Genomic DNA, 14679 nt, shown 5'->3' on the forward strand with positions numbered 1-14679 from the left:
CTAAAACACACCGGTGGGCTAAAGCAGTTAACTATTTGTCTTTTGTCAACGTGACACTTTTTTTTTACTCATTGGCCGTGCCGGGTGGTGGAGGGTTATGACACATTTATAAATAACGCGACCAATATGATTCATAATAAAGGTTTTTGGGTTAGATCGCGTTATTTATAAATGTGTCGCAACCCTCCACCGCTCGACACGGCCAATCAGTAAAAAATGTGTCACGTTGACAAAAGACAAATAATACAATACTTTATCCCACCGGTGTGTTGAAGAGTAAATCCTTATAAAAAGGATATATGATTAACACTCCCTTCGATGTCTCAACATAAATAAATGTTTTATTTTATTTAACAAGCCTGACTCTGAAGGTTGGATGAGACCTACAAGGTCAACAGCGGTCCAGAATTTGCTCGCTTGAATATATGCTACTTGATATGTGTCTGGAAAGCAAAAAGGCCACGGACTAAACCATATTTCATTTTCTTGGTTTTTTCGGTAAAGTCACGTAGAAGGGAAGTAATAAAATAATAAAAATAAAACATAATAAAATTAAACAATTCTCACGACGTTTCGGCTGCTTGCGTTGTGGCCGAAACGTCGTGAGAATTGTTTAATTTTATTATGTTTTATTTTTATTATTTTATTACTTCCCTTCTACGTGACTTTTAACCGAAAAAAACCAAGAAGATGAATCCCTGCAGTCACGAAAGCTTTAAATCGAAACATATTTCATTTATTAGTGGAGACACAGAATGGAGTTTCGCTCATATTGGCTTTAAACTGCTTGTGATTTAACGTATAATTTTCTGTCAATTGCTTTATAAGCTGTAAACCAGACCTGGGATTAATTGCTGCGGCAACTGTTAGCCGAGATGATGATAAAAATTATATTGTAATTGCAATTCATTATAAATAAACACAATTACACTGTCGAAGCGTTTTAGTGCAGTCACCACTAAACTATTCAAGCCGCTTGGCCAGATTACATTCGACACCGTCCCCCAGCTCGATAGCAAACCAAAACGAGCGCGAAGGCGAACAACGCACCAGGAAGCAGAGGTCGCAAATGGGTTTTGATTCCTTACCCGTACCCGTACCCCGCCGCACCAGGGTCGCAAACGGGTACCCGTACCCTACCCGGCTACCCGTACCCGGCCGGGTATAGGGTAGGGTACGGGTACCCGATTGCGACCTCTGGGATGAAGCCATGTTGCAGGCACGGGTGGGTTGATTCTAGGATCTTGAATTGTGAGAAGAGTCAAGACGTTGGAAAATGAGTGACAAACAGTTACTCACCAGTGACTCACGGCCTACCCGTACCCGTACCCGGCCGCACCAGGGTTGCAAACGGGTACCCGTACCCGTACCCAGCGGGTACGGGTAGCCGGGTATCGGGTAGAGTACGGGTATCGGGTACCCGATTGCGACCTCTGCCAGGAAGCCTCCCTCCTTTCCAAACTGCACGTCAGCTTTTGCAGAGGGCCTCAACCCGACCTGACCTTGGAGAGAGGACACAAAAGCACCGGCCTCCTCCACGATTCCCCCGAGGTAGTAGCACCGTAAACCCTCTCACCTTGACCGTGCCCTCGGTCTCGACGAACCAGCGGCGCAGCATGGACTGCACGTGCCCGGGGCCCGGCGCGTTCCCCGCGCTGGGGCTCACGGACGGCCCGAGCGCCGGATTGGCCGCCAGGACGCGCCGCTTGCCCACGTCCTCCAGGAGCAGCCGCCGTAGGCGCCAGTAGAAGAACGAGCGGGAAGTGCGCCACTCGATGATGTCCTGGTGGACGCACGCGGGGGACGCACGTGGGGTGGGGTCGAAGGGTCAAAACAACAAAACACAAGCCCCTGTTGGTCTCGCTGTGCTCGTCTTCGCTTGGCCACGGTCCATCCGCCGCGGGATGGGAAGCCTCCCCTCCCCAAAAAAGTTGTTACTGGTCCCGGACGGTCACGCGGATGATGGAGTAATCCGTCTCGCTCCAGCACGTGAGCCGATCTCCTGGCTCCATCGCCATAGTGGTCGCCCTCTCAGGGGGGGTTCTCTCCCTGTGGTTACCGTTCCGTCACCGAGCTCGCCCATCAGCATTGATACCTTCTAGCGATAGTGCGTTCTGCCCAAACCCACGTACTTTTATGAGCAGCGATGTCACGCGAGACACCGCTGGGGGCTCTCACCTAGCTTCAAGTAATGCTCATCTCTCTATTTGTCTAATCCATGCGGTTAACTCATAAACTACTAGAGTAATATGCAGCATTTTTTGCTCGTTTTAGTTTTCAACCCAAGACTGAGAGATGCTTAGGAAACTGCAGTACAGAAATGGATTTAATCTCGCCGCCCAAAACCCTGAGCCTAACCCCCTTGTAGCTGTGGTGGATTTCTCTGGGTTCACTAGTTTCCTCTCACGAGGCTTTTCCTGGGTAAATAAGTGGCAAAATAAAAAAAACACAACAAAATAAGCATCAACTTGTTTCAGTACAGTATTTTTTCAAAGCTCGCACAGTTTGTCTGAACGGGGAAACATCGATCTGAAGTTGAAGGGGGCGATACTTTTTGCTTAAATTGCCATTGGACTGGCCTGCTGAAGTCAGCTTCACTGCGCAACGAAACTCACCATGATGGCGCCCTTCTCCTGCATGCGCCCGGGCGTGTCGTGCAGATCGGCAAAGCGCACGGCCACCTGGTGGTATATGGGCAGCAGGAACTCCTCCCTATCCTTCAGTTTCATCACCAGAAGCTTTCGGCTCTCGGCACTCAGCTCGGGCATGGCTGTCGGGAGAAAGACAGACGGAGAGGCTCGGCCACGAACCTCAAGCGTCTCGCACCGATGTCAAGCACCCGCGCTGGCCAGCATGGCACTGTACGGTCAAAACAATGATCATGCCCGACACAGGGTGTGCAGGGCCATCATCCAGAAGTGGTTTGACTAAGGACTGTAAATCGTTATTATTATATATTAATAATGATGAGGGCAGTCAGGTATTTCAGTTTGTCTCTCTCCATCACTGCGAAGAGAGTCCCATAAGTCGCACTGACATTCTATTGCAAATATTTATTCTAAAAACGTCTGTAGACAGCGCAGGTACACCATGCAACAATAATAAAAAAGAACGCTATTTGATATGCCAATAACGATATTTTTTATTCAAAAATATCTAGCCGTTACAAACGTTTGGCTTCAGTGCACCAAGCTGCGCACATAACTACACAGCCTTTGCCTTTTGCCGAGCTGTTTTAATAAGAGCCGTCGTGCACCCTCCTACTCGTACAGACGCGAGCCCCACTCACTTAAATTTCTCATTCCGCCTATGCTTGAGAATAAAAAATTACATGCGTTTTAAGGCACAATACCCGGCACAGCATTTCCAATTGAAACCACCGCGTGACCCTTTATGCTTTCATAGTAATTTGGGACAGTTTGCTCCCCGATGAGGTAAACTTGGCACAAAGAAAGTGACATCAAGTTGGCCAATAACAGGGTTGGAGACACCTTTGTGTTCAGCCTGTGCTTTTATAAACGCACACCATGACTTCTAATGCTTTATTTGTCGGTTTACGAGGATAAAAGGAAAATATGTTCTTTTGAGGGTTTTTTTTTTTTCAAATGCACAAACACCGTAATAAGATTCATTTAGAAAAAATACGATTGCATTCATTGTTATTATTTCTGTTATCAGGGGAAGAGGAAAGGGTGTTTTTCTCTGCTCATATTCCATTTGTCATCCCCTAATTAGTTCCTGATAAAATTGGCAGATCATTTTTGATGACTTTTACATTAGTGCCTTTGGAATGAAGTTTGCCTCTTAAAAGACATTGCCAATGACAAAACAGCCGAATGGGAAAATGCTCAGAAATAACTGCCTGCATTTTTTTTTAAGAGGAAGGGGGTGGGGGGGGGAAATGCATGAAATTGTACAGGGGCACAATTTTCAAAAAGGGGAAATAAAAATGTAAATAAATAAATAACAAGGACACTTTTAAAATAACCAACATTATCTCAAACTATTCATGTGGAGCAGTGCTGGGTGCTGCTCTTGCAAAATAGCAGAAAATTACATCTTCAAGATGCCCTAAAAACATTTTTCTTTTTTTTTCTTCAATTTATTTCTGAGGACTTTAGCCATGACAGACCACCCATAGGCAGGCAGCGAGTCAAATTGCTCTTCCAGAAAACGGTAATAGCTGCAGTTAGTATTTAGGTGTTTCAAGTAATTGTGCAATATGCTACAATTATGCCATTTATGAAGGAAATAGAAGAACAAAAAATAAAACTGCATAATTTTCCTCAAAAATATCATGCCTCGCAGAAGTTTTAACTCGTAAGCGGATGAAACAAAATCTATCACACTTGTGGGAGATTGTTTTCGCTGCGATTGCCTTAACGCGTATAAATAAGAAGCGCTCAAAATATATTTTTGCAATTGAAAATACCACCTCGGCCTTAAGAAATGACAAACGCTGGCGAAAAAAAATGCCGGCAAATAGAGCTATTGGAGAATGTTAACTTGAACAAAACTGAAATTCCCGCAGATATGCGGCGAGGATGCCATTTGAAGAGTTAAAGATCACCACAAACCCTTGTAATGGCTGTGCCGCCATAAAAAAAAAACTTTTACAACCAAGCATCAATATTAAAAAAATCTATGGCTTTACCTCGGTGGATTTCCTTGAACGGGGAACAAAACAACAATTCTGCCACTTTGTGTGCTGTGGTAACAGGCCGAGATCTCTTTATGGGAATCAAACGTTGTTTGGTCCGTACACGCACAACAACTGAGATATAAAAACACGTTACCACTGCGGACGAACTGGCAGCCTGCCTACATTTCCAAACGTCTTCACGAGGCTGTGAATGGTGAGAAAATATAAAGCTAAATACAGGTTATTTAACCACGAGATAACTTACGTTGCAATAATTACCCACAGCAGCGTTGCCGAACAATGATGTAGCCTCCTATAACTACAATTATGCAGATTCAATTATCTTACAATGGATATGTTAGGTCAAGAATAATAATTTTTATCCCCCTGTCAATCCACTCCTACACGAAAGCTCTCTTTCCATGCTGCATCGATCATGGGAGTTGTTTGATCATACTTCAGCATGGCTTGGTGAAGAAGGGGCAGTCCCGGACCGGTTAAGATGTTAGCCACGGTCAGGGATCAAAACTCAGGTTTGCTGGGTACACAACGGAGTGCACTGACCAAGCCGCCACCATCCACCGCCAAGTGGTGGTGACATCACCATGGCACTGGGTGCACGCCTAGCTCACCCCGAGTGGTGAACACCCACAGACGGGTCATTGGGCAAGATCGAGGAGAGCCAGAGGAGGGGAGTGGAGTTCCGAGTGCGGGGCGCTGGCGCGTGCACTGCCGACTGTACGAGGCTTTGCTGGACGATTACATTTTGTACAGAACGTACGCAAAGGAACTTTTCATCAAAAAGAATGACGATTCAATTACAAAAGAATTATTCTTTTGATCAGAGAGTAATTTGAACTGCATGGTGGATATATCGGCAACATATTCCCCTCCGTACGTAATTAGGTTATTTGCACTCAGGAATCTCGAGTGATCTTCGACGGCACATGCCTGTGGAGCACGCTGAACATGCTGGTGCACACACGGTCACCATGCTGGTGAACACATGCTGATGACATCTTAATTTGGAGCTTTCGTGACTGCAGGAATTATTATTTGGTTCTTTCGGTTAAGTCACGTCTAAAAATAAAATAATAAATTAAAATAATAGCGACGTTTCGATTGCAACACAAGCAATCATCATCAGGCATAAAAGAAATAGCAATAAAAATCTAACTAGAAAACTATAGACAGACATAAGCAGACAGACATCACAAGGACACACAGAGAGAGGACACATATCGGCACAGAGAGAGGGGTCGTTTCTGTGACGGTCCCTTAAATATAGAGAGGGGGGGCGGGGACGGAGAGAGGGAGGGGGCAGAGAAAATTAGCATATCAATGAGTGTACGGCAACGTGTTGCTGCTGCGCAAGTAAGATGACGACGTGGCACGGCACACAAGCTTGAAAATTAGGAGAAAGGCACACTAAAATTAAATAACCTCGCAAAATATCGAAATGTGATGTAATACAACACAGAGAGTCGGTCAACACACAATTAACGCATAGCCCCCCCTCTCTATATTTAAGGGACCGTCACAGAAACGACCCCTCTCTCTGTGCCGATATGTGTCCTCTCTCTGTGAGTCCTTGTGATGTCTGTCTGCTTATGTCTGTCTATAGTTTTCTAGTTAGATTTTTATTGCTATTTCTTTTATGCCTGATGATGATTGCTTGTGTTGCAATCGAATCGTCGCTATTATTTTAATTTATTATTTTATTTTTAGACGTGACTTAACCGAAAGAACCAAAGAATACATGCTGATGAACACATGCTGGTGAACACTTGGGACTCTCTCAAATCTCGACCTGATGCGCGTCACCAACACACGGGTGGACACGTGGGAGGGGTGAGACTAGTACGATAAGATCCTCACACTACCCAGCGCGCACGTGTTTATAGTTTATAGACCTAGCTCAAACTACCGTCTCGCTATTAGCATTTAACGATGGAAGGCACCCTTAAGGATACCCGGTACTCGTGTAACATTTTCCACGTGAGGAAAATGGTGCAGGTACAAGCACTGGGGCCTACGAACAACCCCCATTCCATGCGCCTGATCTCGTCAGATCTTGGAAGATAAGCATGGCTGAGGCTCGGTTGGCGCTTGGATGGATGACCGCCATGCATAGCAGGTGTTATAGTTCCACGGGGCTACGCAGTGCCGCAAAATCCACCGTTGTATGCCTATGCTCCCCTCCTTCACAGACCAGCTTCGCAAAGTATGGCCAAAATAAACCCCAACGACCGGGGGGGGCGGGGGGTGGGGGGGGGCGGGCAGGGGGGGGGGGGGTGAGCCACGTGAACGGTTGCTCAGGCGCACGCGGCGGCCGCTCCCGCTCGCTCACCGAGCTGCTCGGCCAGCTTGGTGTAGATGGGGTCGATTCGGCGCATCGCCTTCACCAGGTCCTTCCGTCGGAACTTGATCTCCACGGTTCCTTCCGGCTCGAGCACGCCACCTCTGCACCATGCAGACGGAACGGGAGATGGATCCAATGGGTACAGGCGAAGTTGCAGCGCTGTAAGTTATTCCTACAGGCAAAAGGGCCTCCACTCGAGGCAGCTCCCAGAAGGTTTCTTGGCCTACTCTTCCAGGCTAGCCAGGCATCTTGGAAGGGTATGGGAGTAACCCACACTTTGCATTGTATTCGTATTGTTTATTGGACATGACATTTAGTTTCTTAAACATTGGGGCAGATGGAGCCAAGTGCTTTGAGGAGGTGGCCAGTCTTGCACATTTCTTTTGGATGATGTGTAATTCATATCGGTAGGAAGCATATGTACTGGCCCAGACAATATTGCAGTAGATGAGATATTGGTAAATTAAGCTGTAGTATAGAGTTAGAAAGCAAGCTTGATGAACCAGAACACCCACATTTCTGATGATACCAATGGACTTCATCAGTTTACCACAGACAAAGTGATCTTTCCAGCATATCGACTCACTGTGGCATAACCCATTTATGCTGCTGGGTGGATAGAGGCGGGGGGGGAGGTGAGGTGGTGGTGCGAGGATTTAACAAACTTGCCACTGGGAGATCAAACCGGCGACCTCTGCATTGCAAGACCAAGTTTGCTACCGACTGCACCACCGCATCAGCGACAGTACAACGCTGGGTATAGAGTTACGGAGCATGACTTAGCAAAAAGTCAATTTTAGGGTTCCCAGAATCACTTTGTGGAGAACATCGTTTCAAGATAGGGCTCTTGCAATACTCCACATTACAGCATAAGTACACAAAAACAAAGCAGCACAAGTGAAACAAGCACAGATCCTGCTTGAAGTAGGCAAGAATAGAGTTTTGCTCTGCGATGGCACAGCCGTCACACGGTAGTGTGCTGGCACAACAACCCGCCGCTACGGTGCGCTGTTACGGCGGCATGTTATTACTACGGCGTGCTGTTATGACAGCAGGCTGTTACGGTGTAATGTTACGGCGTGCTACAACAGCGTGCCGTTACCGCAAACGTGCTGCGAGAGTGTGCCGGTACACAGCGGCGTGCTGCTGGGGTGCGCGCGTGTGCCGGCATCACGGCGCGGCTCCTCCGTACCGGCTCTCGGGGTCGGCGTACATCTCCATGTGGCGCGAGTTGATGGTGGGGTCGATGACGACCCAGGAGCCGCCGCGCAGCTCTGCGTGCGGGGGGATGTAGACCAGCACGGGCTGCCGGTACTCGCGCAGGCCGTCCACGATGTACGCGCCAAACTTCAGCACCTGGTCGTGCATGTCTGCGCATGCGCGCGTGTCAAGTGCGTGTACGGTGTTTTTTTCTGCAATATTTTGCTGTCTTTTCTTGGATTTTCTGTTTGCACTTAGTCACGTATTCACTTTAAGATGTTTTTTTGTTCATGTTTTTGTTTTTTGTTTGTTGCGGTTGCACCCGATTCAAGAGCCGAATGGCTCACAGGGCTATACCTAATAAATGAACTTGAACTTGAACTTGCGTGGGGGTGGTCGTTATTGGAGCGAACCTGCAGATCACCCATCACCGGTACGAGATTCTTGTTTGAAGACCCAACTAGGGAATAGCCCGGTTTCTCTCTGCTGCCCCGACGACAGTGGGGACCGCTCTCAACAACAACACGTGCAAGGCGGTGTAGATATTCCCTCCGTAAACGGAATGATCGGGGGACTCGCCAACCTGTGAATGCGACGAGGTGGAAACCATTGGGCCTATATCGAAGATGGCTGTCCCATAACAATACGCGTATCCTGGTGGAACGAGCAGACTACTCCACTCAGCTGCCACCTCAGATGCCACGGAATGGCTCACAACATTAAAGTGGCAATTGTAGCCTGGTGGTGCTGCTGTTTTCAAACGCCATACGAAATAAGTGGTGGTGTCGGATTTTGTGCCCATCCCCACATTTCCCTTACGTTCGTCCACACTGAATTGTACCGCCCCGTGTTTGTCAATCCGGTGCTGGGCGAGGGTCCTCCCCCTTGCCGTACGGATCGTGGGGGTTGTGTAACCGTACTTCGCCATGCTGGTCAGTGTGGGTTGGTGAAAAGTAATTGTTTTTATGCACTGCCCTCTACAGCCCAACTCTTAGCCCCAAAAGCACCTGTGACAACCTGGTGAGCAAAGTGGTCACCCGTCAAAGCACTACCCGGGTTTAACCCCGATGAGCCTCCGAGAGCTTACAATGTCGGGCACATCCCTGGTGATACGGTCATGAGCTCCAAACGTTCAATCGGCCTAACTTGGGTGTGATCGATACGACTCAAAAAGCAGGCCCTTAAATTCAGCACTCCATCTCCCATTTGGTTAACCCCCGCGCCCACCCAGTGAATGTTCTCTCTCTTGGTCGACTTGCTTTTGCAGCGGCGGCAGGATAAGGAGAGGCACTGAAGCGGGACGGATGTAGCGGGAAAGCAAAATGTGAAGTTGCTTAGCGGCAAGCGTGAGACCGACGCTTTGCCCCACCCTTGCCCCCCCTCCCCCCTCACCTTTCATTCCCCCTGAGAATCCGCGCCAGTTTGCGAACACCATGAGGGGCAGCCCCTCACGACTGAAGTCACGAATCGCTTGGGCCGTCTTGAAGGCGGAGTCTGGGAACCACACCTGCCCGGCTTGTTGAATGATCTGCCGGAAAAAAAAAAAATGCGACGTTGGACAGGTAGGCGTGCGACGGGGCATTTCCAAGCTCAGGGTTAAACCACTTGAAGTTGCTCGCGGTCAGTGAAAAGCTGTGGAGTGGCGGGTAAAAGAGGCGACGCGCCAAAGAGGCCATTCGCTGTGGAGCGATGAGAACGGCCCGTGTGCATGAGGCTGGGTGGATAGTTCAGACGCTGTCTCTCTGACTCATTCAGACGCTGTCTCCCCGACAGACCTGGTCTTCACCTGAGGACGGCTGCTTGCGTTGTGGCCGAAACGTCGTGAGAATTATTTTATTATGTTTTATTTTTATTATTTTATTACTTCCCTTCTATGTGACTTTACCGAAAGAACCAAGGAGGTGGATAGTTGCGTAGTAGAGATGGCGCAAAATGGTAATAGGTTTGGGTAGACGCTGTCTTTTTAACAGACCTGTTCTTCACCTGAGGACTGCTGTTTGCGTTGTGGCCGAAACGTCGTGAGAATTATTTTATGACGTTTTTTTAATTATTATTTTATTATTTCCCTTCTACGTGACTTTACCGAAAGAACCAAAAGAATGAATCCCTGCAGTCACGAAAGCTTTACATAGAAAAGGTTTGGGTAGGCTTTCATCCAGCAGTGAACTGATTATGGCTCGTGATAAAACAGTCGAGTCAGCAAGGTACGACGGTGCTCCAAATCCGTAGGTTACACACAACTTAGCAGAGTTGTAATTTAGCCAGTATTCATTTAATCCACTGAACTAAATATATTGTAATGTAGTCACTACTGGTGACACGGCTGGCTGATACCATCAATTCACTATACTTGAGAATCTTGTTCAACCACAAGCGGACAACATCCGGATTGAATCCCAGCAATTCCGTGGTGATAGTTCAGCGCTCTGAAACCAAAGACACCCGGCCACCTCAACGATGCCAGATTTTTTAAATTATAATAATAAAAAATAAAATCTGACTCTTTCCCCCCCAAATATTTATACCGACTCGCTACTAGGCCTCACGTCACGGGACAAATTCATTCTGACCTCTCGCAGAACCAGGGAAGCAAATTTAACACAACTACTTCTGGGCTCCCTTCAAGCGACCACTGCTGCACGCACTAACGTGCAGCACCTTCCCCCACTGTTTCTGCCACCGGGAGTAATTGTTCGTCAAATGTCGGTCACCCCTAAAGTAAAACTAAACTTCGATTTAAAGCTTTCGTGACTGTAGGGATTCATCTTCTTGGTTCTTTTGGTAAAGTCACGTAGAAGGGAAGTAATAAAATAATAATACAAAAACATAATAAAATAATTATCACGACGTTTCGGCCACAACGCAAGCAGCCGTCCTCACCTGAGGATGGCTGCTTGCGTTGTGGCCGAAATTACTTCCCTTCTACGTAACTTTACCGAAAGAACCAAGAAGATAAAACTAAACTATTTTTTATTTTACCAGGAAAGGCCCACTGAGCTATACAGCCCTTTTTCAGAAGCGACTCGGCCATGAATGACAGCCCGACGAAGTGGCTTATGATCACGTGGACATTTATTGCAGCCAAATACTTTAAATGCACGTTTCTAAATGTGGAGGTAAAAACCGGAGGACCCGGTGGAAAATCCACACAACCAACGGGGAGAACAAGGAAACTCCAAATATACAGCAGGCGTCAGGATCAGGATCAAACCCACGACCTCCTGTATACCAGGTGAGGTAGTTAACATCACACCACTGATCTAAATTTATAATCCTCACAGCTAGAATTCCCCTCACAACTGGAATTTCTTCCAAACTGACTAAACAACCAAATTTAACATCGTATTTTTTTTGTGCAGTCATTGGTAACCAGACTGAGACCAACGACTCACTAAACTTGAGAAACCTCGTTCAAACGCAGGCGACCGAACCCACGATTTGATGGCAGCATCTCGGGCAGTGCCGGGCTCTGTGCCCCGCAACCAGAAGCCACCATCAGACCACTCACTGGATGCAGACGAGACGTTCCAACCGGAGACATAATCCAGGTAAAAGATTATAGATTGCGAAGCTCACCTGTGCCTCGGATTCTGGGTTTGCAGGGTCAGCTGGAATTCCGAGCTCAACACTCCTCGTTTCCACGGCAACCACTCCGAGCGGTATCCCACCCAGCCTGGTCGCGGTGGGGGGGGGGGGCGGTGTGAGTGGAGTGAGAGTAGGAGACAAAACCCGAAACGGCAGGTGAGGTCATGCAGGTGAAGCAAGGCGAGGGGTAAGGAGGGAGGTTAACGGGCGGCAGAGCGAGGGCGTTTTCCAGGAGTACCGGACGTGTAAGTAAACCCACCACGCGCCGTGTCGGCGGTCATGGGGGTTGTGTGATCGTACTTCACCACGCCGGCCAGTGCGGGGTGGATAAAAGAGATATAAATAGCCACTGATGCTAGCCGTGGAACCTGAACTTAACACGTATGAGCTGAAAATAATCCGATTCTCGCACGCACGATTCGATGCACGTATCGTGAGTTTAAGGATACATGATTAATTGATGCATCTTTACACCACTTATATATACGTATAAAAATAAAGCTGAAGATCCCTGTATAGCCTTACAGACCGTTGGGGCAAGCACCGTTAGCGAACACCTGATAAGACCAGCACGGCGCACGAGTGTGGCTAGCACCACGCCCACCCGCCTTTGCCTCCCCAGTGCCGGTGTTTACACACCATACCAGGTAATCACACTCCACGTAACTAGCCGCTGATGTTAGCCGCGGGCCAAGAATCTAATTCGGGCTGCTAAGTTTGTAGCACGGCATGCTCACCCACTGCCGCACCACTAGCCATATATTTACACCTCTATCGACACTCCTCAACAAACATAAAACAAAGATCCGCTGCGTAGCCTTTAACAGACTGTTGGGGCAAGTGCTATTTGCGAGCACCAATGAAGGCCAGCACGGCACACAAGGGTGGCCAGCACCATGCCCGACGGCCTTCGTCTTCCGAGAGGCAACGTTTACACATCTCATTTGGTACTCATTTTAGACCGGTTCAGATAAGCGTCACTGGTGTTGATAGCCGTGAGCGGGAATGGAACTCAGGTCTCTGGGTTGGTATCGCAGCGCCATAACCACTGTGCCACCGCTCCAACAACCAAACACACACACGCGCGCGTGCACGCATCGCTGCAATGCCATTCCGTCCCACTCTGTCGGCTTGCGCCATGGAGTGGCAATCTCGGGAGCTCTTATCGACTTTACGTCTTGGCGCTAAATAACGGAACGGGCTCGCCCCGCAAAGCGACCGGTAGCGCGTGTGGAGCGCGAAAGCAAAGACGGAGAAGCGAGCGCACGGTGCCTTGCCCCGAGGTGACCCCCAAATCAGAGGAGCGTCACGAGAGCAAGAGAGACTCTCGCTAGGAACTGGCGGTGGCGGATTCCGTCCTCTGCTTGAATTATTAATTTTTTGTAACCAGGTCAGGCCCACTGGAGCTACATAGCTCTTTTTAAGACGCAACATGGGCCGCAAATGATAGCTCAACAAAGTGGCTTAACATGTGGAAATCTATAGCAGATAAATACTCAAAACGAACGTTGATTCCAAATGTGGAGGGAAAAACCGGAGGACCGCGAAGAAAAATCCACGCAGCCACATGGAGAGAGAATATTTAAAAAAATTAAAGTATACAGGCGTCAAGAGTCGGGATCGAACCCCCGACCTCCCGTACGCCAGGCGAGGTAGTTAACATCTCGCCAAATGAAGGCGATGCCCTTGGAGGCGGGCGGTGGGCACCTTGTGTAGTTACATTTCATCCCGGAAAACAAAACGCGGTCGTTGTAAACCAAAGGGACTTCCAAGGAAATGCTCTGCAGGCGCGTTCGATGATGAACATCGATCGACAAACCATTTCACGTGAATTATTTTATCTCGCCGGGGCGATAAAATAGCAGCAAAAGAATGTACAAAAACATGCGTGTGTCCTAAAATAAATAATTGGTACAGGACTAACACAACGCTCAGGGACCGGTGGTGCAGTGGTTGGCAAACTGTTTGACAAATTTGGTGAACCAAGTTGGATTTCCGACCACGGCTATCACCAATGGCGAGTTACATCTGAACCAAGTCTGGGCTACCATTATAGATATTTGTACGCACACACACGAATGAAATTTATACAATTATTTTCTTTTGTAAAGCGCACAAATTCAAAGGGCATTTCAGAGGTGCGGGGTATATAAAGATCCTTGACAAATACACACATAATACAAAATACTGCCACAACATCAGTAGCCGCCATTCACCACTAAGTGGTGGTGTCACCACAGCTCTTATGCCTAGCTAGGAGCACTCTGAGGCCATGCCAAGTGTCCAATGCCCGCTGGCAGGAGGTCACAGGCGAGACCCAGGTGTTATGTGTTGACCAACTACATATACTCCAGACATGTACAGTAGTTGAAAAGGAAAACCAAGTATATGATACCTATATTCATCCTGCAGCCCATGTCAAATGTCCTTCTGCCTAAAAAAAACGAGCATTACTTGAGGTTAAAATGTTCTGAAAGGTGCTGGTCCACATGTTGGTCGTTCTGACAAGTGCCAGTGTGGCGTAGCTTCGTATACCGGCCCGTTTCCATCACTGCGAATACATAAACACGCCCGACGCACATCCAAATACAGATCCCTTCTTAATGGCTGTTAATGATGGGCCTCCATAAAGCCCAATGTGTTCGCTGCTGTAGGTGCAATAAATATTAATTAATGCATTGATTAACCATGTTTCTTTTAATACTACGTGTTTATGATGTTGTTAGTATCTTTATGTATGAATATCCATTGTTTCAATATTATAATGTACTTTTTTGGTGAAAAAGGGTAACTTTCAATGCTACTCGCTTAATGACCAAATCACTTAACGACCGTTTTCGTGGAACCAAGTTCCATCGTTAAGAGGGGTTCTACTGTTCTCTATCTACAC

At 47.7% G+C, this 14679-nt stretch overlaps 1 protein-coding gene across 8 annotated transcripts in view; it reads right to left on the minus strand.

Annotated features, from left to right (window-relative positions):
- LOC144933111 (acetyl-CoA carboxylase-like) overlaps window positions 1-14679 on the minus strand; it is a 94763-nt gene that overhangs the window by 5486 nt on the left and 74598 nt on the right. For 6 of the 8 annotated variants that reach the window (XM_078857660.1, XM_078857658.1, XM_078857659.1 and 3 more), the window contains 6 exons: window positions 11781-11877; window positions 9597-9732; window positions 8197-8374; window positions 6993-7105; window positions 2616-2770; window positions 1577-1783 (listed from right to left, as the gene is read on the minus strand). In XM_078857660.1, the coding sequence (XP_078713786.1) occupies window positions 1577-1783; window positions 2616-2770; window positions 6993-7105; window positions 8197-8374; window positions 9597-9732; window positions 11781-11877 (886 nt within the window). Of the gene's footprint in view, window positions 1-1576; window positions 1784-2615; window positions 2771-6992; window positions 7106-8196; window positions 8375-9596; window positions 9733-11780; window positions 11878-14679 lie in introns of those variants that run through there. The other 2 variants (XM_078857661.1, XR_013636981.1) reach the window with 2 other exon arrangements.

This window comes from Lampetra fluviatilis, chromosome 6 (genome assembly GCF_964198595.1).
Source record: "Lampetra fluviatilis chromosome 6, kcLamFluv1.1, whole genome shotgun sequence".
Lineage (NCBI taxonomy): Eukaryota > Metazoa > Chordata > Hyperoartia > Petromyzontiformes > Petromyzontidae > Lampetra > Lampetra fluviatilis.